Source organism: Tachypleus tridentatus, chromosome 2, assembly GCF_004210375.1.
Source record: "Tachypleus tridentatus isolate NWPU-2018 chromosome 2, ASM421037v1, whole genome shotgun sequence".
NCBI classification, from domain to species: domain Eukaryota; kingdom Metazoa; phylum Arthropoda; class Merostomata; order Xiphosura; family Limulidae; genus Tachypleus; species Tachypleus tridentatus.
In genome coordinates this window covers 99,931,518-99,957,182 of record NC_134826.1, presented here as the reverse complement: position 1 = coordinate 99,957,182, position 25,665 = coordinate 99,931,518, and the positions used below count along the sequence as shown (strand labels likewise).

Genomic DNA, 25,665 nt, shown 5'->3' with positions numbered 1-25,665 from the left:
TCAAGCTTGTTTTCAGGGACCCTCCACCTCTGTTGCCATCAGACACTGGGCAAGGGTATAAGCAAGTTAAAGCTAAACTTGGACTGAAAAAAGTTCGTCCATGGAGGTGGTTATCTTTTTCTAACTCAGCTAGAAAGGTAAAGTATTCATTCTCTGCAAATATCTAATGATGATTTATTTTTGAATAGTATAGTAAGTTCCTTTCTTGTACTGTAAATTTTATTCCTAAAAATGCTTAGAATAAGTGAGTTATGAAATACTGTGAATTTTATCAGGCTTTAGGGAACTTTATCATTGTTTTTATTAAGAAACCAGGAATTGTTAGCTGTAAAATGTAAAAGCAAAAATGAGTTTTATAAGGATACTAAAGCTACATTTTGGGTAATTTAAATTGTGGTGTGGTTGTTTTATTACTTTTAAGCTTAAGACCTAAAAGCAAGTCTTACAAGCCATTTTATTTTATCAGGTGTTCATTTTTTTTACTTTGGTTACGATGAATTGTAATTTCATATTTTTGTAATCACATGAAGCATTTTAATTGCAGGTAACATGTATGTAAAAACAAAAAAACAAGCAATTTTTAAGTTCATATTTGTTAAATCTATAAACAGCAAACAGTACATTTACTTTAGGATTGCACTGTTGTTGTTTAAGCTGTAAACAGCAAACAGTACATTTACTTTAGGATTGCACTCTTGTTGTTTGAGCTATAAACAGCAAATAGTACATTTACTTTAGGATTGCATTGATGTGGTTTCTATAATTAAATATTTTATTAAGTACATGCTTTAAAGTGAACATAAAACAAACATCTGTTGCATTTTGACTAAACAACCAGCTGGTTTAACAGAACTGGGTCATTGTTTTATCAACAATTCAGAGGTAAAAGAAGTATGTCAACTTTATAAAGGTGTAAAACAAGACCCAATTACCAATACTGGAGCAACATAAAATGTAATTTATTTTATCTATTCCACTTCATTTTTTTTTCTACTGATGTTGGTAAACTGTCAATTGCTGGTTAAATATATTGATAAATATAAGAATAGAAAAAACAAAGTAGCAGTTGATGTGTTTCATTAGTGTTGAGTATATCTGCATGAGTGTAAAAGGAATTATTTCAAAACGAATACACCTCTCTGAATACAGATAGCTATTATTTCTTGAAATCATGTGTATTTGTCTGAGAGATTTGCATGCGAACAACCTTGTGGAAATTCCCACTTAAATTCACATGTTCAAATGAATTTGCATTACTACATGATGACCTACCATGCAACAAAACTCTCCACCAGTAGGGATATGACACACCTCCTTTTGCAAATTCTCTCTTTAAATTTGCACATGAAAATTGTTATTCATTTCTTATGTACAATCATGTCAAGTTGTATTCATATTTTGTGACTTGTCAAAGAACTTTATTTTCAACTTACTGGAATTGTGTTTAAACATAATCATTATGAATTCAAAATTCAATGGAAATTCTTTTTTAACTGATGTGGGTGAAACTATTATTTACACCGATAAGTCTGCCAGTAATTCTAGAGATCTTTTATCTGTGAAATATGTGACAGCCATAATCCATTGCGTGGTGGGTTTCAGAATGCTGTTCCAACCATCTACTTCTATTTTTACCACACATATTCCTTCCCCTGCCTTTGATACTAATGTTAAGAGGGTGAATTTAAATGATTTTCTTCCACCTCTAGGCTTTGCTTTGTGCACCTTCACACCTTCAGAAGAACAATTTCAACCTTCTTTGGATTTTCATAACTTTATTATATAGGTATGTATTATTTTTCTTTGCTTCTATGACCTATGAAGCTTCCTGTTCCCTCTTACATAACTCTTCCTTCGTGATTTCTTTTTCTTCTTCCCTGATATTTCTATTTATGTCAATTCCTTTATGGATCAATGTCATTTATGTGACGTAATGTCTTGTCTTTCATGTTTCCCTGATTTCTGTCTCCTTGAGTATAGTGGTTAATGTGTTTAATTTACAATCTGAGGGTTGTGAATTTGAGTCCATATCCCACCAAAGATGCTCACACTCTTTCAGCTGTGATGATGTTATAATGTGAAAGTCAAACCCACTGTTTGTTGGTAAAATAGTAGTCCAAGAGTTGGCTGTGGGTAGTGATGACTAGTTTTTTTCTCTTTAGTCTTATACTGCTAAATTCGGGATGACTTGTGTAGCTTTGCTCAAAATTCAAACAATCAATCCTTGCATATTGCCACCTGGCCGCCTTTCCTTTCCTTGATACCAAATACCTGTAGTATCTTTTGCTACTTTGGGGGATAAATCCACTGCTGTGTATCTGTGAGTTCCCTGTTTAGAACCCAAATTTCTTGACTTTTTGCTTTCTCTACTGCCATCCCTTTGTAATTCTTCTCTCTTCATCTTATTACAGTAGTGTTTTACCATCCCCCTGAAACATTTTATGAGGGCAACTGAGTACTCTTATGCTTTTTTATTGCTCATCCCATTCCTCTGACCTTTCCCTTTTAATTTTTTTTTGAGAGAGCTCATTTAAAGAGATATCCTTTTCTTCCATGTTTAATTATGTTCCTTATTTCTTTAAGACCTTTATTTTGCCCCCTTTCTCCAACAAGAAGTATTTGTTGGGTTCTTGATTTTCTTGAATAATAAGCAAAACCTACCTACCATCAATTTTCTCTTTTCTTCTTAATTTGTGATTTTTACCAGTATCCTGATCTTCCACCTCCTCCTGTCTCTTCCTGGCATTTCATCTACCAATTTAACTACCTTTGACCTCCATCCAGTCAGTTTAAGACCTGTGGGAGCCAATTTCTCCCAGGTTTAACATTTATGTGCCCATTTTTTGTCAACAAATGAGTCATTCATATCCTTGCCCACAGTCTCTTTTTTTTTCTCTTCTCTTACCCCTCTCCTGTCCAAATATTTTACTTTTCATCACATTTCAGATCAAACTATTTTCTGCATCTGAGAGGGGCAGTTTCAGAACCTTTGTAGAAACAAGCCAGATAGTTCACAACTGCTCTCCAGATTACTCGAGATACCATTTCTTTGTTTTCCCATGTGGTATTTGTCTGGTATGTTGCCTGTCAAGCCAGACTTTCCAAATGTATAGCCTTCCATCTCTCCCAATTTTATGGGTTTTTCATCTCTTCTGTGTACCAATGGTATTGGCATATTTATTGCTGTTGGTCTCTCTTTCTCTTTTTTTTTTTTTTTTTTTTCCATTTGGTCAACCTACCTCACATTTTATTTTCACTTAGCTGTTTGACTATGGCTTGTTTTTCTTTACTTGTGTGGGGTATCTGATGGCCATATATCCACCACATTCCATCTTTCTCGATGCTGCAATACTTTCTCTTCATTTGTTCTTATTACCATTTCTGTTCCTTTGTACTACACAGACCCCCTCTTCTTACCTTCCTACCTTACTAGAACTTGAATATCTTTCTATATGGCCTCACTAAAGATCCTTTTGAATCTTGTGCTTCTTTCTCTCCATGTTACCTCTCTCTTAAAATCTAGTTCCTTCTCCCTTTTGCCTACATTATGAGCCTTTTTCTAAAAGTTTATAAAGGAAGCACCTTATGATGGTGAAAAGACTGGTGCAAAGTTGAATTTTATCTTTCTGTGTATAGAGGCAAGTATTCATTTTGGAAGTTAACATTTTCCTTACCTAAAAATGTATTTCTGATAGATACTTGCTTCTGTACACATCCCCACCCCTCCTCCCCACATTACTGGTGCACTTTTCTTTATTGCCATATCAAAGAATGAGCATTCTTGCTCATGAATGTGGGGAAGGAAGGATTTACACAAGGAGGTGTGCTACACTTCTTTTGATGGAGGTTTTTTTTGCATGATACATCACCGTATAGTAGTATAAGCTTATGTGAACACAAGGGAATTTAGGTGGGAATTGTCATAAGACTGGTGTCATGCAGGACCCTCAGGTAGACATGTGCAACTTCAGGATGAAAATAGCTATATGTGTATTGAGATATCTTTCAGAAATATGTTTTCAGGTAAGGAAAATGTTAACTTTTTTGTGTTTATACTTTAATTAGAAAAGAATAATTTTACATTGTGTATCTTAATTTTTGTAGAAAATGATTTGAATCTGTTTCATGGAAGTCTTAACTTATATATATTATTATTTTTTTGCTAATGAAAAGTTGCAGTAAGTTCCAATGCAATACATGTGTTTATAGATATCACTTTTATTTGTGTTTAAGGAGGAGAAATAAAATACATATTTAACATATTTTCCTACTGAATCAAAATGTTTGAAAACAGAAGTGTTTGAATTATTGATTGCCCTTTATGGCATTTTAACTGTTTCACTATGAGTACCCTTACTTGTATATGTTACAATTTCTTTACAGAGTTATATTCAAAAATAAATTACACGACTTTATTATCTATATACATATGAATAAACTTGGTATCAAAACATAGTTAATAAATCAAATTTTAATGTTATGTAAGCTTGAAGTTCTTAATTGTATAAGGAAATATTTTAAAAATCCTCAGTCTGCATATGTGTGAGAAATGCAACATTTACTCTGAAGGCTTATTTTCTAATTTATTAACCCCCTCCTCTCTACCTCTCAGAAGCATGAAATTTAACATAAATTATTTACTGTAATGTAGTTATTATCCAGGAAAAAAAAATGTCCATAGCTTTCAGTTTTATTTGTTCATGAAGCCTTAAGCTAGAACATCAGACAGCTCCTTTTCATTTTCACCTGTCATTTGTTTCATAAATTGTTAGTAACTTCATTGATAATATATACTATATTATTTATAAACAATAGAAAGTCAAAGTTATATCAAATGAAGTATAATATTATGTTGTGTTTTCTGTACAGAGAATTGTCTATTTTGCTTCCAGTTCATACTGTATTCCCATGGGAAACATATTAATGAGCTTAGGTAAATGTTAAATGTCTCTTATCACATTGTCTGATTTTAATCTGTTATTTTTTGTATTCTTTGGTACAGTGTGTATATAGTAGATGCCTTAATTTGAAAAAGGAAAGTTAAGTTTAATCAATAGTTTACAGCAAAAGAAAAGACCTTGATAAGTACTTTTTCATGTTTATTTTTTATCTATTATTATTATAAAAGTAATTAAAATTTAAAAAATTATAAAATTATTAGGTTAGTTAATATTATATTAGTAAGTCTTAAAAAAATTAACAAGGTAAATGGTCAAATATATTTTTGCTTTGAAGTATATTTTATTGACAGTAATTTTGAATAAAGTAATTAAAAATTTCAAACTTTAAATCCTAATTTTGATTTTCATACTTGTGTTTCATTACACCTATCATTATATATATGAAGAGAGTTAATACATTAATACCTTGAATATTGTAGATTTATCTTGCTAGTATTTTATATTGAAAAATATTTTCAAAATAAGACTTAGATGCCATAGTTTTGTCATTTTAATGGTAATAATTGACTTGGTTTTCTTTTCAGCTGCTATTCATGTAGATTTGCAGTTGATATTGAGTCTTTGTATTTCAGGATGGTGCACTTTTTTGTCATTGGAGAAGAGTAGCTGATGAAGGAAAAGATTATCCATTTGCTAAATTTAACAAGGTAAACAATGAAGTATACCACTTAAAGAAATTGCTTTCAAAAAGGTAGTGGTGTAAATACACACACACACAGTGAGGTTAAGTTTGTTATCTTAACCCTGCTTAACAGACACAGGTCAAAGGTTGCATGCCAAAATGTTTAGAGTTATTTTAAAAATTTAATTCATAGATTTTATTGTATGCCAATAAAACTGGCATCATAATGTAGTTTATAATTAAAATTTTTATGTTACATATGTTTTAATTTCTTAGTTCAAAAGAAACTTAAAAAGAAAATCCAACTATGTTTTGTGTGTGTGTGTGTCATAAGGCTTGTCATCAATTCATCTTGCTTTTACAACTGTCCTGAGGTATTTATCTTCAACTGAATTCTTGTCTGAAGCCTATCAAAGCTCTTCTCAGCAATTTGAGATCAACTTTGGAATTTTACTTTTTTCTACCTCAGTCAGATTGTCTTCTTCCATTCTTTCTTTGGTTTTATGATTAATTATTTGTTGGGATTTATTGGGTTGAGATTTGATACAGTACACTCACAATTTCTTTATCATCATTAGCTTTTCATCCCCCCTGGCTCTGATTTTGGAGTATTAACCCATAATATATCTGGATCAGCATTTTCTGTTACTAAGTTTCTTAATTCCTGTAATAGAGTCAATCTGTATTCCCAGGGATGAGGGAAAAGTGAGAGCACAATTACATCATTTCTTGGACATTTGGAATTCTTTCCCATGTTCTGGCTTCAGGGCTGGTTTTACAATTTTCATTACTTTCACTGTTGGCTGTTCAACCTGTTTCCTTTTCACCTCCAACAGATTAATGATGAGTAGAGTTTGTTGCTAGGACGTAAGAGAGTTGTTAGTCAAAAATGCACTATAGATGGTCAATCCTGTTCTTACAGGATTTCATTCCTGTTTATTTGTGGTACCTCAGAATATTTGCTTTTTTTTTTTGTTTACTTAAGAATGTGAGACTAGCAACAATGAAGTTAAACTGGTTAGCTGGTGTACTTCTAATGCAATTTGAGTCTTTTTTCTGCCAATATCTCAAAAAAAGTGGCACATTACATAATTATCTGCCTTATGATTTGTGTCCCAGTGTTGGATTTCTGTATTGTAGCTGTGATTTATTTACTTTTTTTTTCTTGTTTTGTTTTATTTCATTAAATTATATTTCATCTAAGGTTTGGATAATTTGCATAAAATGTGTTCTGTCCTTCTTTTTGATGTATTCGTTTTATTTTCTGGTTTCCTAAACAGTTAGACTATTTAGGGTCTATTGTTTTTATAAACAAATCAAAGTTGTTCAGTAAATTAAAATGGGACTACAGTTTGACAAAATGCATAAATACTTATATTTCTCAATTTAAATTTAGTTTAACTTAATTATGATCAGATGATCTTCAATCCTTACTCACTGTCCTTCAGTGATCAGAAAGAAGACAGGAAAACTTCAGTAGCTACACATCCTTGACTATGAATTATAATAAAATTGCTGTTTGTGATAGCAACATTACATTTTTTATCACATGCCTGACAAATTATCAGGTTCTCTAGGAATGTATTATTTTATATGGATAAATAATATAGCTGAGTTAAATCAGTTAATCAATATATTCATTTTTCTATGAGCAGAAATTACATTATTTAATGGTACATAAACTAATCCAGTAATCAAATACTATTAAATTTATTTCTCTTAAAAATAATTACTTAATAGAAATTGGTGTGTCTGATTATTACTTTTCAATTATTTCAACAGTCAATTAATGGATTGTCAAAAAAATAATCAAATATTTCCATTATATTTGTTGTTAAACACAAAGCTACATAATAGATTTTGTCCATTGTGGGTATTAAAACCCTTTTTTTAGTATTATAAGTTTTTATGTCAAGTTATTCTGAGTAGGGTCTGCATGACCCATTTGAAGAAGGGAGGTTGAAGCCTTGTGATTTGAGGTTCTAAGATTTGATTCCCTTTGCCACCAAGTATGCTATTTTAGAAATGATACTTTGTCATTTTGTAATATCCATTTGATGTAATTCACGAGGAAAAAATTGGAAAATGTTAGCATTTTCATTTCCATACAACTCTGAGGTTAAAAAATAAAAACAAAAGTTTCTAATTTTGTTCAAAATTTTTCTTTTCCAAAGAATGACAATTGTTTTAAGATCCTAGCACATCTAAAGAATATATTATCTATTTCTTATTTTCAGTCGTTTTCACCATCCTTTTTTCTCCTTAGTGTTTGTGATATTTTAAGAACCCATGATTTAAAATGAAAGGCAAACAGGTTATAATATTTCAATCACACTACATCTACCACATCCAGTGTTGAAAAGGCCTCTCAATCAATACCATGTCTCATCAGGCTAGTTTGGGATATAACATAGAGTGCTAAGCAATATATGCTGTCATGAACAATTACTTTTATGTTGTGCATGAGATTAAGCAAGTAAATTTTAATTTTTAGCATTTTTATTTTATTTTTTTAAATAACTTTACTATCATTCATAAGAACTGGCAAACAAGAAAACTAGTCCTTTTCTGTTGATGCACCTTGAAAATTCTACTGTATTTACTTTACTATGACATGGTAAAATAATTCTATTTAGCCATGTTTAAAGATTCTTTAGCATTTTCAAAGTTTTTTTTGTTCAATTTTTTGTCAAAGATTACTTCATTGATTTACATTTTATGGTGTTTGACTTATTGTTTAACATTTTAATGATTTTAATGAATATGCTGTGGTTATAAGCATGAAAATTTTCATTGCGTTCACCAAATCAAATCACTATGAAATCAGATAAGCTTATTTAATTAATCTTAATGAGTATGGTAAGCTAAGATAAAGTACTTTGATAACTTGTTATTTATTGAAAATTACTTTTATATTTATCCTTCCCAAACATTTTTCATTAATGAATTGTCTAACTGAATGTTTATTTATTTCTACTTGCAATTGTAATATGTTTTAAGTAAAACATTAGTACTGTTGTTAGTAATAGTAAAAAAAAAAGTTTCTTTAATTATCTGTTTATTTCATTGATGCAAGATCATTAGAGGATTACTACTTATGTTAAAAAGAAACAGGATGGTGACACCATGGTAATCTCTGATCAACATTAGCAGTTTGCAAAGTAGAAAGTTTCAAAATTATCATTGTAAAAAACATCAGTCAAAAGTGTTTGCCAAAATAATTTTATCTAGTCAAAAAATATTTCTTTTGCAAGATGTACAAGTGATAATTACCCAAAGATGTCTATCATAGTAAATAAAGGGTGTATCAAAGATGACTTAAACAAAAAAGAACTAGCTCTAAATACAAAGCTCAACATCATGTTAAAATGGTGCAATGATTCTTAATCTCTTTAAGCTAGTACACATGCTTTTTTTTTTCTTCTTGACAATGACCACTAAATGTGAGGAAACTTTTACCATGGTATCAGAGTGCTGTACTAATCAACCAGTCAATTATAATCAGTTAATAAGCCTGTTGATTAAGTTATTAGCAGATATCACTAATTGCCTAACTCCTGTGAATAACCATATAATGATGGAGCTAACATACTTATCTGTACAATAAGGTTGTTTCAATTTGTAGATGATAAATTCTAACTTATTCATGGGAATAAAATGTTGGAAACAAAGTGAATTATTTATTTTAAAATCAAATATAAATGTATACCTAACTTGTATATGTGGATACATGTTGCCTAAGATAGAAATCAGCTTAATTTAGATGAATACAATTATTTTTTTATGCACATTCATTTTTTAAGTCAGTTTGATCAACATTTTACTGACATTAATATCAGTGAAACAGCTGTTAAATTCATCAAGTCTTATACATTTCATACTGCAAGTTATTTGTTCATGCAGTAAAGAATGATTGTTTACAATTCTGTATACACAGTTTGTCAAAATTTATACTAAATCGAAGCATTTGCATTGACTTGTACTAGAATATCTTGTTTTTCAAATTTAAATTTCTTAAAAATGAATTTAAACAAGTTGCCTATGTAAAAAAAATAATGGTATTTAAGAATAATAGTATTTTTTAGCCAAAGTTACATGATTATGTTCATAATATTTTTCTTATTATGTATTATAACATTTCTTGTTTTCATCTACAGCAGTTCAAACTTCTGTCTTTTTATTTAATCATTATAAATGTAATTAATGTGTATTCATTCTATTGTTGACTTTACTTCTAGTCATGTAATTTTTCATTTTATGTATTATTTTAAGGAGTTTTATGATTTGCATTTGTTTTTGCACTTTTTCTACAAATTATTTGTCCATTAGTGAAATGTGTGTGATATTCTTTGGCATAGAAACGTTCACTTGTTTTCCTAATACTTTTATATGCATTAACCCTTTGTTTCTGATGCAATGATAATTTTCTTCAGTGCTCTAGTTATTGCTAACAGCACTAATTCTAAATAAAAATATGTAATTATTTAATGTAGCTATATATTCTTTGACATTAACTAGACTTTAAGCAGAATCACACACTGATACATACATTTTGTAAACACCTGTTAGTATTTCTTATACAAAAAAGTGAATTAATAAAGGATGTTTCATTTTTAATAGTAAAATATATTTTTGTTTCATAGTGAGCGTTTTTCAAGGTTGTTATTAAATTACTTTATTTAAACTGTATTGTGAGTTTCTTACTAATTGGAATATTTTACTTGCTAATAAACGTATTCTGTGTGATGCTTATAAGTGCATCTAGTACATTTGACAAATATAATTAACATGAATGTTTTAATTAAGATAATCTGGTGAAGAAAATTATGATGAATGAAGTGGCGGTATGATGCAGTCAGTTTTATATATAGCAGTTTCTGTTACATTTTGTGATCCAGTATTATTAGTATTGATTGTTTTTATCCTGTTTATATAATTATTTTATATTATTCTTATTTCCACATTACTTTTAGACAGTCCAGGTGCCTTCTTACTCTGATGCTGAGTACCAACAACATTTGATGATTGATAGCTGGGCGAGGCAAGAGACTGATCATTTGTTTGACCTTTGTCGAAGATTTGATCTTAGATTTATTGTGGTTCATGACCGTTGGGATAAAATACGTTATCCTAATCGTAGTGTAGAAGATCTCAAGGAACGATATTACAATATCTGTAATATATTATCTAAGGTAAGCATATTTTCAGTTTGATGAAGTTGTAACTTTATGATGTGAGGAGTTACAGTAAGAATAGTTCTTTCAATAATATTTTTGTTTTTAACATATATGTGTAAGTTAAGCTTGAGTTAGTACAGAAAATCATTTTCCAATTATACATGAGAAGCCCAAAAAATAAAAACTTTTGTTCTGATTGATCTGTGGTTTTTGTTTTTGCTTTCTTTAACCTGAAATCCCATAAGTCCCTCAGCTATTTGTCTGAACAAATATATTAAAGGTTTCCTTGAAGTATTATCAGTAGTTATTCTTTATATTATGGATAATAAGGCAGCACCCTGCATGTTTTCCTAAAGAAGACCTGTAGTCAAAATGTTAAAAATAAAAGATCTGGTCATAGCATCTTTAGTCTTGTTGCTACCGTGGTATCCATTTTTTCAACACAAATAATACTTATTCTTTATATTATATTGAGAGACAACTAATGTGTAGTTTTTCATGTGTTGATTAAACCAATTAAAAGTGAGAGAAATTCTGATTAAATATTTATCAAAGACATATTTAATGTATTCATAACATGATTTAAATGTTTTCACATTTGCAAACTTATGTCAGTTTCTGTTCTTATTTTCATATTAAGCAAATTCAAAACATTAGATATAGGTGACTAGCTCTTGAAAAAAATTACATTGTATGTGAAGTTCACTAAATAATTTGTATAAAGTTTACAGGTATTAGAAGTCATTAAATGGTATTATGTTTTTTTTTGTTGAACTTTGTTTGTAAATATGCATTTATTTGAACATAGATAAATTACTTGTTCATCCATAATGTAGAACAAAAAAACTGTTAATCTGACAAAGTGGGATGTTTAAAATTATAGTTCCACATGTGTTCTGGCATTACATACTGAGTTATTTGATGTAAATAATATTTGTAAATCCAGTGATGGTTTAATAGGGATGGGTGTTGATAGTAAATAATGGCATGCTGTTTTCACCTTAAGCATTTTGTGACTTGAATCCAGTTAACAATTTGATTGTTCTAGCATGTTTTGGTCAAAATAATTAATGAAAACTGATTCCATGTTTTTACTACATGAATTTACACTTTCAATATGATACCATGTTAGTTATCTTGATTTTGTGCTATCCTCTATGTGCACGATTTTTGTTTATCACTATCCTTGAGGCTCTTCCCTAACCTCGTGTTTTCATGTGGTATTACTGTGCTGTAGCATGCAACTGAGCGTGGAACAACTCTCCACCAATAGGAGGGTGACACACCATCTTAGTGCAGTTCCCTATATACTGATGTTTTATCAGGTTTTATGTATGTGTGGACAGGAGTCTTTACTACAAGTGTTTGTTACTTATTGACAATAAATTTCAAGTATAAATAAACAGAACAATAAACAAGTCAAATTTTTGTTACAGTGTTTGTTATCACAGCTTTAAATAATTGTCTATTTTTCTGAAAATTACAAATAGATTGTTGTAATTACTTTAGAATACAGTTTTGATGAAACTAACTGCTGTGTTATTACAATACTGTCTATGATCATTTAACTTTACGATTACCACTATAACTGTTGGTTATCATAATTGTATCCAAACCTTTAAATAATTCTTTTTCATCCAGTTCCACATAGGCTGGTTTAATCACTTTATAACACAATTTAAGAAGAAAGATTATTTCTGCTTTATTCTGTTATTACAATATAATGTGAAAATTTCACTGTAAATATTACCACCATATGCTCTTTATGGCTAAACTCACAATCATGCATTCATGATCTAATTATATCACTAACTAACTCAAAGTACATTTTGGACATGTAATTATAGCCTGACAAGGGTTTAGAATGCTTCACACCTACAGTAACCTATGATGTTATAAACAATCAAAACAAAGATAAAATTTAGAAGGTTCTAGTAACATAATACAATAGAACATCAAGCATTGATTCACAATAATAGAACTATACTGCATATGATTTGTACACTGTAATGAACTGTTGTTTCTAAAAATAACTAAATTTTTATTTTTACTCATGAACTTTTAAAGCATAGGCATTTTTTCAATGAAAGTATGTAAGAAGATATTAACTGCTGTGGAAGTATCTATTTTTCATGCTAGTCTAGGAACAACATTGGCTGTTGTATGTTGAAAGAAGTAACATTTTTATAGCAGCAGATGGAGGAGTGTGTCATGCAGCTATAGCCTTCTTTCATTCTTGACATACCCCTGCTTATGTTTCTCATTTGTGGTGGAAGTGATTTTGTTGTGTTTCTTTCCATCACCTCCTACATTTCCTAATTTTGTACTATGCTATCTTGAACCCACCTAAGCATTTTATTTTGTAATTTTGGAATTGTGTTTTTCAGATGTTTCTTCTTTTCATGTTTTTTTGTATTTCGTACCAGATATGTGAGTCCATATTCAATTCCATTTTCCCCTACTACGGTATGTGGATGCTTTGTTCTACTTCTTTTGTTACTTCCTATCATTAGGTACAACTTTATGCTTTATTGCCATTCTTCAACTCTTAAACTCTGAAGTACTTTCTTCAGAATTGAGGGTCAGATCTTCTGTGTTTTGTTTGTTTTTTTTTTGCCTAAGCTCTTCCACTTTCATCTTACTCTACCATTTTCCATGGTCATCCACTATTCTCTACAGGGTTTTTTGGCAGATGTTTATTCACTTATCTTCTCTACATTGGTTTATTTACTTTCTTCTGCCTTATCACTTCATGTTTGGCTGATCTGTTGGTGGACTTTATTGAGGTATGGAGGCAGATATAAAAGTAGCTTCCCCCCATTGAAAATATTGTTAATTTATTGTATCTCTTATTAGATAATGGTAAAAATATGTTTTAAGAATGCATTTGACAATATTTGTTCCAATATGATTTCAAATCTTAATTTTAACACTGGCTTTTGTAAATATCTAAAATACCGTTTGTCACTTTTGTTCTGATTCAAATCATTTTTCTATCCCATCCATAGAGTTAATTTTTTTTGGCTTGCCCTCCTCCTTTCACAATTCATGCTCCTGTCTATTTATTCTTTTGTTTTTCTCATCACTTTGAAATACTTCACCTTTTACTCTCATGAGATGGCTATAACATCTCATCTATCTTTCTTAAGCTTCATTGGATGTAGATTCAGATCAGTTCTTTCAAGTCTCCTTTCATCAAACCTGACACCTTACTTTCTCTCTGCCTGCTTGTTTCTGTCATCCCTTAGATGAGATTGTACAAGCTGGCACATGGATTTCCCTGCATATTTTCATTGCATGTTATCTTCATCATATGGTCTTCTTATCTTCTTTGGGATATCAACTTTCTTCCATTGCCATTCTACACACATCTTACTGGCTTTGACTGGGTAAGTTTTTTTCTATTTGTTTTACTTTTACAGGGGAGGGGGTACATATTCTACATTTTTAGATCCTGCTTGGTGGCATTTGGTGCTTGCCAGGATAATATACTTAGGTTTACATTTGCATTGTGTAGCTACTTGGATCTGAAATTGTCATTTTTGAGGTGGGATGTTTCACAGGACTGCTAGAGGTTTCTTCAGGGTATATTATTTATTACACAGGGCCAGATCCAGACCACACATACTTGTAAGCTGTCATAAGTAAAGCAGCGTCAGTATAATTATAGATCTCTCTGGCTCTGACTGAATAATTGGACCATTCTGCTTTTCAAAATAGATTTTCATCACCACCATTGCAAAATCTTAAGGTGTTGCATTCCTCCAGGATACCCAAAACACACTTTTACTCCTTTTTCTAGTGAAGTATGGAAGTCCTTGCCACTCATCAGATCTTAACTACTTGGGTGATTAATTATGGAGACTTCTTCTTGGGTATCACCAATTCCATTAAACAGAAAGTAGAGTAGTGGTGGTTTTTTGGTATAGGAATAGACAAAAATATTCCTGATGCTGCTTAGTTTTAGACTGTAAATTAACTGCCAAATACAGTTCGCCCTTCCATTTAGCTTGCTCAGTTTGGTGTTGGATTCGTACAGGATCAGCCAACACAAGTTCTCACTTGTGTGGTTGGGTAGTAAGAACCCTCCTACTATGGACCAGATTAAACATTCTCACTGCCACCAAATTTTGGACTGGAATACAACCATCACCTTTGCTTTCCCCTATTTTACCATTGCCCTGATACCAGTTTCCCAGATGTCCTGATGTTATGTGAGTATAGGGTAAACATACATGAACACTGGATAGTGGAGTGGAAGTTAAGTTTTTCCTTCTTGAAAAGAACAATTATTAAATGTAATCAGAAAAAAACAAACTAAAATTGGTTACAGAGAACCTAAGGTAATAAATACTGTATACTGTAATAAACTGAAATTGCAAAACAGAAGGAGAAAAAAATTCCAAGATGATGAATGCAGTTATCTTCCTCGTGTGTACCTAAGAGATTTTCATGCCACTAGTTTGTAGACAGCTCTCACCCAATCTCACAAGATTTCTTTTGAATTGTGCTACTACATAATGAGTTATTATGGAGCAAAAGCCTTCCACCCATAGGACACACCTCCTGGTCTGCTAACTCCCTCTTTACTTTTGCATTTGTGAATCTTTGTTCTCTTCCTCACCACTGAACTCATCAGACATATTTTTTATGTTCAATTTAATGAGATTTTTAATGTTTAAGAAACTTAATTTTCTTTTCTCTTCCCGTAAACTATCAGCTCACTAGTTCTTGTAAAATTTTCTGTGAGTTGTGTGAGTGAATATCTTTGTGCAGATTATGTGTCAACTATGAAATATGGAGGTATGTTGATGTGACAGCCATTGTGCACAGAGTAGTGAGCTTTCTTATGCAGCTGGGACCTTAAGCCCCACTATTTCTTAAGAGACTTCTTCCCCTCATATTGAGGTGAGAATGAATGAGACAATTTTTATTATTTCCTTTTATGCTCTGAGATTTCCCTCATTGTTTAAAAGTACCCTTAAAGTTACTCACATTATCAGGCCTTAACTTCACAGGTGTATGCCATTCTTTTTCTTACCCCTGTATAAAATTAATTTCATTGTTCCCTGCTTCTTAACTCTTTTACAATGGTTTGGTATAATATACAACATTTGCATATGCTAAGTATGTACACTGTAAGTTTTCATGCAGTTTGTGTATTTTCACAAAATTTGGTAGACTTTTAGCAATTATTACATGAATTTTGTACACCAAAAATCAAACTTTTTAATAAAGATTTGTCTATGAAAATATTAAGTCTGTTTTGTTACTACTCCAAGTGTTAAGTAAATAAAATCTATTCTTCATCCCAGAATTCTAAAATATTATTTGTATAATCTCTAAAACCTCTAAAATATATTTCACATGTGTTTTCAGTAAGATTTCATATTCTGTATGTTATTTTTCTTTACCCTAACTACATGAGGTCTATCAATTTGACTGACCTCATAACCATCATAAAAAAATTAGGAAATGAACATACGCTATGCTACTTTTCATCCTAGAACAACTGCAAATTATAACCTGTGGGTGCTTTTTACACATGGACATTTTCTTCAGTTGTTATCCCTTTCCTGTAAATCCTCATCCTGTTTTCTTTTCTCCTCCATTTGATCCATTGTACCTACATCATGAGTAGACTATTCTTAAACACTTCCCAATATTTTTCACTCCTACTGAATATCTTATTTGCCTTGGAGTATTTTCTACTTATATATGTAAAAATGGCTTGTATGGGTAGAGAAAGCTCTATGTACAGAAGCGAACAATGTTTCGACCTTCTTTCGTCATCATCAGGTTCACAAAGAAAGAAAGAGGTAAGTGACCAATAGCTGACCACATGTTTGAAGGCGTTTGTGTAATTGAGTGTAGAAATGTAAAGGGCATGCTATAAAGGTGTTCCTTTGTATTGGTTTATTTTGGGCTTGAGTTGTTGTATAAGTAAGGCTTCTTTAATTTTGCATTTGTTTACGTTTGTTTCTTTATTTAGGAATGACAGGCACAAAAAGATCTGTCGCAAGAAAACACTAGAAAAACTAAGATGCAAACAACAGAAAAGACACCAACACAACAAACAGTTGACTAACCTCATAATTAACAGATCCAACCGACAATTAAACACAGACCAGATATATCTACTTAACAAAGGACTCAACTTTGCAATAGCACCTAGGTACATTCCAACCTTAGAAATCAAAACATGTTTAGAAGATCTAGCCAGGAGACTTGTGATACTTTCCACAGAAAACAAAAACAAGAAAACAACCGAAAACAACCAACAGAAAGAAGACAACTTCAACAATTTTATTGACATCCAACAGCCAAACTTACCAGAAAAAATTAAAAATTCAAATTTTCCAGAAACATCTAAAAACAACATATTTAACAATTTTGGTAAAGAATTTTTCACAAAACAGGAACTAAAAAACAAGCTTACAGAAAGAGACATTAATTCCATTAAAAACATAAAGCAAGACAAAAACATTAAAATTCCAAAAACAGATAAAGGTAACGCTATAGTTATAATGAACATGAATGAATACATCCAAAAAATGAAAAACATCCTATCAGACACAAACAAATTTAATCCAATACACACAAATCCAACAAAGACACACAAATTGTAACTAAACAAAATACTACTAAAAATGAAAAAAGCCAACACAATTTCAAAAACAGGCAAGACTGATCTATGCACACCACAAATATTCAGCATCCCCAAACCTGATAAACCAGATTGTCCATTACGACCAGTAATGTCCACGTATGAATCGTTTAATTACAATCTTGGTAAATACATAGCATGGGCATTCTCCATATATGTAACATCAGCCAGCTCATTCATCAAAGACTCTTTTAATTTCAAATCTAAGCTTAATCAACTTAATTATAAAGACTTAATGGCCAGTTTCTATGTCATATCCCTCCTTACAGAAGTCCCAACCACTGAAGCCTGCAAGATAGCCTTAGAACTCTATATCCAAGACCCTAACCCATCAATAGACATTCTCAGCAACCAATTAGCAACCCTCATAGAATTCACCACAATGAAGACAAACATCATGTTCAACAACCACAATTATATACAAACAAATGGCTTAAGCATGGGCAATTCAGTATCACAAGTTTTAGCCAATATTTTTATGACACAAGTTGAAACACAAGCAGTTAAAACAACATTACATCCACAACTATACTGGTACAGATATGTAGACAACACAATTGCAGGATTCACATCTACAGAATACACACTTAATATTTTCAATCACATTAACTCTATCCATCCCAACATTAACTTAACATGTGAACAGGAAGGAAGCAATCAAATATTTTTTCTTAACCTCAAAATTAAAAGGACTGATACGCAATTTAAAACAGAAATCCACTGAAAAATCACCCATACTGGACTATACATTCCTTGGGACTCAGCACATGAAACAAAACAAAAACTCAGCATACTAAGAAACCAAATAAACACAGCCATAAAACTATGCTCACCAGATAAAATTAATGATGAATTAGACAAAATAAAACAATACTTCAACATCAATAAGTTTCCTCCACAAGCTGTAGGAAACATTATACGCACACACACCTAGACAAAAAGCAAAATCAAGTAACAAAAGTAAATATACTCCACAATTTAAAAAGTCACAAAATCATATACTGCTGCATTCCATATATTTTCAACATCAGCAGAAAAATAACCAATGTTTGCCAAAAACTAGTAACAAAATATGACATTCCAGTTAATAGCAAATTTATTCAAAAACCAGGCACAAAACTAAGGTCTATACTGTGTAAAAATGAAACTGACAAGCACAACACCAACATTATTTGTAAAGTACAATGTGATAACTGCCACAACTTCTATATTGGAGAAGCAAGTAGGAAAATGGAAACCAGATTAACAGAACACAAAAAGTCACCTTCACGCATTTTCGAACACTGCAAATCAAATAAACACAACATATTCATAGAAAACACCCTAATACTAAATAAACAAACATAAACAAATGCAAAATTATAGAAGCCTTACGTATACAACAACTCAAGCCCAAAATAAACCAATACAAAGGAACATCTTTATACCTATATTAATAAATATAATCAAACATATAAGCACACCATCTACATTCCTACACTCAATTGCACAACTGCCTTCAAACATGTGGTCAGCTATCTGTCAGTTACCTCTTTCTTTCTTTGTGAACCTGACGATGACCAAAGAAGGTTGAAATATCATTTGCTCCTCTACATAGAGTTTTCTCTACCTGTACAAGCCATTTTTATATATGTATTTCTCTCTACAAGTGGGTTTTCTCATCATCACAGATTATTTTTCTTCTTATTTCTCAGCTGTACCCAGCCTCATATAACCTGTATTTGAGCTATTTAATGACTGATCTCCAGGATTTTCACCTGTCGTACTTGTATTCACATGTTCAGTCAAGCGATCTTGTCAGCTTTCATGTTTGGGATTTGTCTGGTTCCTCAACTGTTGAACTGGACTTTCCAATTGGATTGCTTTTTTCCTTTCCCATTCCTGTCATCCTTCTACCTTATGCATATATCAGCATAAGTGACATGTCTTTTGACATTGTTCTTGCATAGGGCATCTCTTTTTCCTTTTACCTGGTTTTTCAACAATGAATTAGCTGTGTATCATTGCTGGTTATAAGACAGCCTTGTCTACAATATTTTAGCTCCCCAGCTCTCTCCACCTTATTCTTATCCTTCCTTATTCATAATCTCCTTTTCCTCTTCTCATGACTATGTCTATAGTTTTGACTCTTCCCATACCCTTTTCCATCATTTGTATATACTTCTTTATCTTGATTTGTCCTTCCTCCCAAAGACTTCAGTTGCTAAGGAAAATGTCTGCTCCTTTCTCCAATTCATTCCTTTTGTTTCACACATCTGTGATTAATTGGACCCAGACAGACTTTTGTGCCCTGTTAATCAATTTATTATTACTTAGCTTATACTTCTCTCTTTCGTGGGTCTTGTCTTTAACTCTTCATTCTCTTGGATTCCTTTTCTTCCAGGCATGTATTTCTTTTTCCCCTTGCATGTCAGGCCCATCAACTTCTATGTTTAGTCAACTCCTCACTGGGAGTCAGTGCTTGCAGACTGTTCTGTATTTAATCTCATTAGGTTCACCACTTCACTCATTCCCTCCCTGTTTATTTCTAATGGCCACTGGACAAGATTCTTCAAGCTGGCATGTGGACTGTCTCTCACATCTTTATCTTCCATTATTTTAACCAAGTGGCTGTCTTGTCTCTCCTAAGGGTCACCCCTTCCTCCATTCACCATTCTACAGTGTACAGTCTTTAGACAGGAGAGTATGTTTCCTTTTTCATTTACAGCATTTGCTTATACAGGGTGTTTAGAAAGTCTCTGTACACTTATATATTTTTTAACAGACATGTTTCAATATAGAATACAAGAGGTAAGTATGAATGACAATTATAAACAGTGTTGAAAGTGACCCCCATTGGCATCAGTACAGGCCTGGATCCTTCTTATTTTGTTTCTAAACACCACTATCAGTTGCTGGCTTGAAATAGACTGAATAAAATATGATTACAAAACTGCACAGTGAATTTTTGAACACCCTGTAGAATCCAACTAAATGAACTGGTGGTGTACCTCCCATGGTATACTTATTTCCCAAAATTCTGCAATGAGTCAGGATAAAGGAAAGCATTTATACCATATGCCCACTGTGAGATGGGGGTGTTCTGCAAGATCACTTGAAATGTCCTCATGGTATACTTGTATACCTGACTATTGCCTGATTCAAACCATACCTATTCCATGGTGTTTCATGGAGAAAAACAGTGCCAGGAGTGCTCTGCCTATTTCCTTTTCTCATGCTTGCTTTTCAGAATGGAGATATATCGTATACTGTCTCCAGTAAAACAACTTTATAGCTGAAGGATCAATAGATGGCTCAGTATGACTTTACTATAAGGAAACAGTTTCTGAGTTGTAGTTTAGTTCAAAGGATATGATCAGAAAGTAATGGTTTTTGCAGTTCATGTAGTTCTTGTACACACACACAGCATTAATTAATAGAAATAATTTAAATGCTTGGTAAATTACCATTCATATGAACTTTTAGTGAGTTTTAACATATATGAACATTACTGAATATTCATTATCCTCATACATATTTTCTGTTATTCAAAGTGTTTTACCATGACTAAATTAAGGAAAAGCATCCATTTCTGTAAGTTATTATAACTAAAACTTTTAATAATTTCTTCAGGTTCAGAAAATCATCTTTGTTATAAGCAATTTTCCTTTTTTTTAAATTAATTTTTCAGTTTTTTTCTTAATTAAGTCTTTGAAAAATTGAGTTATCTAATGGTTTCATTTACGGGCAAGATTGTTTATGGTAAGTGTTTGTGACTTGTTGATAAATTTCAACCATAAACAAGCAAGACACACTCCACATATTTTTAAATAGTATATTGAAACAAGTCCCATGTATGTGTGTACAAATCTTCATTACACAGTTAATTACCACAGTTGTGTCCAGGCTTTAAATAATTGTCTGTTATTCATTAATGGCCCACACAGGTTTGTTTTATTACTTTAGGACATAATTTATAAGAAAAATTATTTTTCTCTGTTGTTGCAATACAATCTGTGATTATTTTACTTTAGAAATAGCCACTATACACTCTAACCTCACAATTATACAGTTTAGAATGATCTGTCTATCTAACTTTGTCTTGCATAACTTGAACTACATTTTGGATGTGTATTTATAAATAGCTCGAATGAGGTCTGAAACTTTCCACATACTACAAGATAATATGATGCAATAACACTCAAGGAAAAGTTAGAAGGTACTAGTAATATGATGCAATAACACAAGAAGTGCCAGTTCACAACAGTTGAACTACACAATGCATAATTCATACACAGTTACACTAACAAACTTATGATAAACTATTGCTTTAAAAATTGTTAAATTTAAAATTCTCACTATGACATGATATATATATATATATATATATAACAGTAGTATTGATGATGTATTTAAAACTTGATAGTTAAGATAACTGATACTTTCTACAAAAGTTATATAAATTGCTGTATCTTATTAATTTTACACCAACTATTGAAATATTAATATTTTTAGGTACGAGCTCAGCCAGGACAGGAACCCAAGTTAAGAGGATTTGATGCTGATCATGAAAGAAGACGGAAAGAGCAGCTTAAGAAATTGTTTGATAGAACTCCAGAACAGGTACCCCTGCATACATTTATTTGCAAAATATTTTAATCTTAATTTCTAAACTATGAAAAATAATATTTAAACTCCATATTTACATATTTTTCACATAACACCAATATACTATTTAATGAACAGTTAAGAACATTAGCATTTTTTCTTCCATTGCACTCAGCACACTAATTTTTATCAGTGTATAGCTTTGTGTTAATGTGTGTTTTGAAATAAATCTGCCACTAAAAATAAAATAAATGCTTTGTTAAAAGAATCTCTGATATTACCAGTTAGCTATGTACTACTATAAATGCTATAAGCACATCAATTTGGAATGTTTACCAGCTTCTAACCCATGAACTGAATCAGCCAGTTAACAGTGGAGGAAAGAATACTTTTTAATCATTATTTGTAATAAAATGTTAGAAAATAAAAGTAATCAATGAAAATTACTTTAGTTCAACAGGTATTGTTTTTATAGAAAAATCTGAAGGTGGTTAAACTTATGTTAATGTTATAAATTTTGTGTTAAATATGTTAATAAGCAGTGATGAAGTCAACAGTAAGTAAGTGTATAAGCTATGTTAAACCTTTTCCTAAAAGTACAGTCATATCTCCTAAAGCATAAGTAATAAGTCATTTTGATTTATGTCATTTCAAAGTACATATAGATCAGCAGAGCAAGTTATTTGATGAAGGGATGATCCATAGCCACATGTCTAGTTGGAAAAATCAGTAGTGTTTTAGTGACAGGTTGTGGATTTATAACATCAGAAGAGAGATCATTTATTTCTTTTATTTTGTATTTTAAATCTCATCTTTATAATAAAATGGAATATGTGTGTTTCTTAATTATGTGCATGTAAAGTTCTTTCACTTTTAACTTTAAATTTCTCAAATTTGTGTGCCACTTGTTCCAGTTGAAGTGGAGCAAAGTGTGAAATTTATTAACTTTATTTGAATTATATTTACTTTTCAGGCCTAACTGAAACTTGCAAAACCCTGAACAGTGTATATAGTTAAAAAAAAAAGTACACTATATATGCTAAGCTCACATATTTTTAACATTATCAGTCATAACATTCTAGCATTCAGTTTTACAGTTAGTGTATTTTTTTCTCATTTTTTTATTCATGTGCCAAATTTATTATAAATTGATACCTAATGACTCAGCAGCAGTCTTTAGTTCATATATTTCTGAAATTCAAGATTCAATCACAGTTGTGTTCGTGGTTTAGATAGCTCATTTTATAGCTTAGAACTTAAAGCAATCAGTCATAAAAAGCTATATACCAGTCTTCTGTGTGTATGAACTACAAAATAAAAGAAACATTTAATTAATAATAGGTTAATGTATTCAAAATGTTTATTTAATTGAAAGCAGGATTTAATTAATAGTAAATTAATTAATAAAAAAACTTTCCCTATTTTTATTTTTAGAAACCTGTACTAATTTCTAAATATAGAGATTATATTTAGTGTAAGGTACTTCTCCATCATAGATAGTTTTTTGGTAGTCAAGCTGATAATACCAGTAGGTAAAGTAATGATATATATATATATAAGAGCTTTACTTTCTTTTTTAGAATTACTGATGGAAGAATATTTTTGAACACAATAGTATTAAAAATTTGAGATTTTAGGTAATGCTTCAGATATTTGGGGAAAAATAGATTTTGTTTGCATGTTTTCTTCAAACTAATTAACTTATGATAATGCTCATGTAATGTAAATGTATCTTAATTATTGTATTCATTGATTAATTTTCTTAGTATTAGATAAAGTACCTCAAGACTGATCGTAATGGAATTGTATTATTAAATAAAGAATGGAACACAATCATGTGTTATACTAAAATGTAGGTGGAAGAAGAACAAACATTAATAAATGAACTGAGAAAGATAGAAATGAGGAAGAGGGAGAGAGAAAAGAAAACCCAAGACCTTCAGAAGTTGATAACAGCAGCAGATAACAATGCTGAAGCTAGAAAAACAGAAAGAAGGGGACCTCGTAAAAAACTGTTACCACAGAAAAGTTCAAAGGCTGATGGTGAGGTAAGTTAGAGAAACTGTTAATATTGACGACAAATTAAAGATTAATGCAAAATGCATGGTCATATATTCATATATATCTTTACATTTTTGCTGTATTTGGTGCATAAAACCTGGTTGTAACTGTTTGGTATTATTAAGGTATTATTTTGTACATCTAGAACTTGTTGCTAATCATTGTTAGAGCTAATACCATTTTAATTTTCTGTATTTTTTGTAGTAGAAATTGTTTTTCTTTAGCAAGAAAAAAAGTATTCATAAAACACTGTCAACGTAATATGTATGTTTCAAAGTCTTATGTTACAACACTTAAAAGTACTTTTTTGGGACAAGTATGTGTACATTATATTTTACATAGTAGCACAGTTTTCTTTATACCTTTACACTAGAATTCTAATTCAAGTCCAATATAGCTTATTTTTAAAACATTTTTCAGCATAAAATACCTATACCTTCTTGAAAGTAAAATACATTTTTGTTATTTTATATAACTATTCTGTTACTGAAGTTTTTAAAAAAGTAGAGATATTTTTGTGTCTGAGAGGGACAACTTTAACAACTTTTTAGCTTCTGTTGTATTAATATGTCTTACACTTAGCAGTTGTGCATATTTTTCATTAGTTATATATAAGTGTATCTAATATAAGTCAGTTGGGATCTAGCCAGTGTGTAATTGTGCTTATAATGTGCTTTATTTTGATTAAAATTATTGTTAATGGTTTAGAATACTTATTTTACTTCAGTTAGTAACTATTTTTTATACTTCATTCTTTAGGTTACCTTGTAATAGAAGTAACTTTGCAAAAAGTTTGCATAAGGTAATACATCTGACCTAATGAGGTCTCATACTCAGTAACAAAAAAAAAAACTTTACCTGTAGCAAACAACAAATAAAGTGCAATGTTTAGCAACTTAATAAAATTCAATAATAATAAAAGTAATTAAATGAAAATTTTTATTTTCAGCCACTTGAAACTGGTATTAAGTTTCCAGATTTTAAGGCTAGTGGTGCCACATTGAGAAGTCAAAGGGTAAGGTTATTATAACTTATATCAGACAATAACAAGAAATGTGGCAGGTTTTATGTGGAACATGTACCATATATCAACACAACAGAATTCCTTCTGTGCATATTTTTAATAATGTTTTCCTTGTTTTTTAATTTTCAAGGCTTAATACAAGTGGTTTGTTTATATCTTAATATTTAATTAAATGATTAGTTCCACTTATTAATATTTCCCTTACTAGTACTAAGATATTTACATATAACAGTCTTTTGACTATATGATTATTATAGAGAATGTTTTTAGTGTTATGGTAACAAAAATGTGAATGTTTTTTTTAATATTCATCTTTATACTTATCATATTTTTGAAATTAAGATATATGGTATTGTTACTTGTAAAGAAAAAAGTAAATGAGAATAAACATATTTTGTTCTAGATGAAGTTACCTTCCTCAGTTGGTCAGAAGAAAGCTAAAGCTATAGAACAACTTCTACAAGAATTAGGTATAGGTATGTATACATTTTATTGTAACTAAAAGCTGTTTTAGAAAAACGTCATTAACTGATAATTATTATATATAACTAATAGTAATCCATCAA

General features: G+C 30.9%; 1 protein-coding gene across 2 annotated transcripts in view; it reads left to right on the top strand.

Moving 5' to 3' along the window:
* Positions 1-25,665, top strand: part of DMAP1 (DNA methyltransferase 1 associated protein 1) — a 70,373-nt gene that overhangs the window by 23,644 nt on the left and 21,064 nt on the right. The window contains exons 4-10 of one of the 2 annotated variants that reach the window (XM_076489778.1): positions 17-137; positions 5,534-5,608; positions 10,557-10,775; positions 21,922-22,029; positions 23,871-24,062; positions 25,025-25,090; positions 25,503-25,575. In XM_076489778.1, coding sequence (XP_076345893.1) covers positions 17-137; positions 5,534-5,608; positions 10,557-10,775; positions 21,922-22,029; positions 23,871-24,062; positions 25,025-25,090; positions 25,503-25,575 — 854 coding nt within the window. The remainder of the gene's footprint in view (positions 1-16; positions 138-5,533; positions 5,609-10,556; positions 10,776-21,921; positions 22,030-23,870; positions 24,063-25,024; positions 25,091-25,502; positions 25,576-25,665) is intronic. The other variant, XM_076489779.1, reaches the window with a different exon arrangement.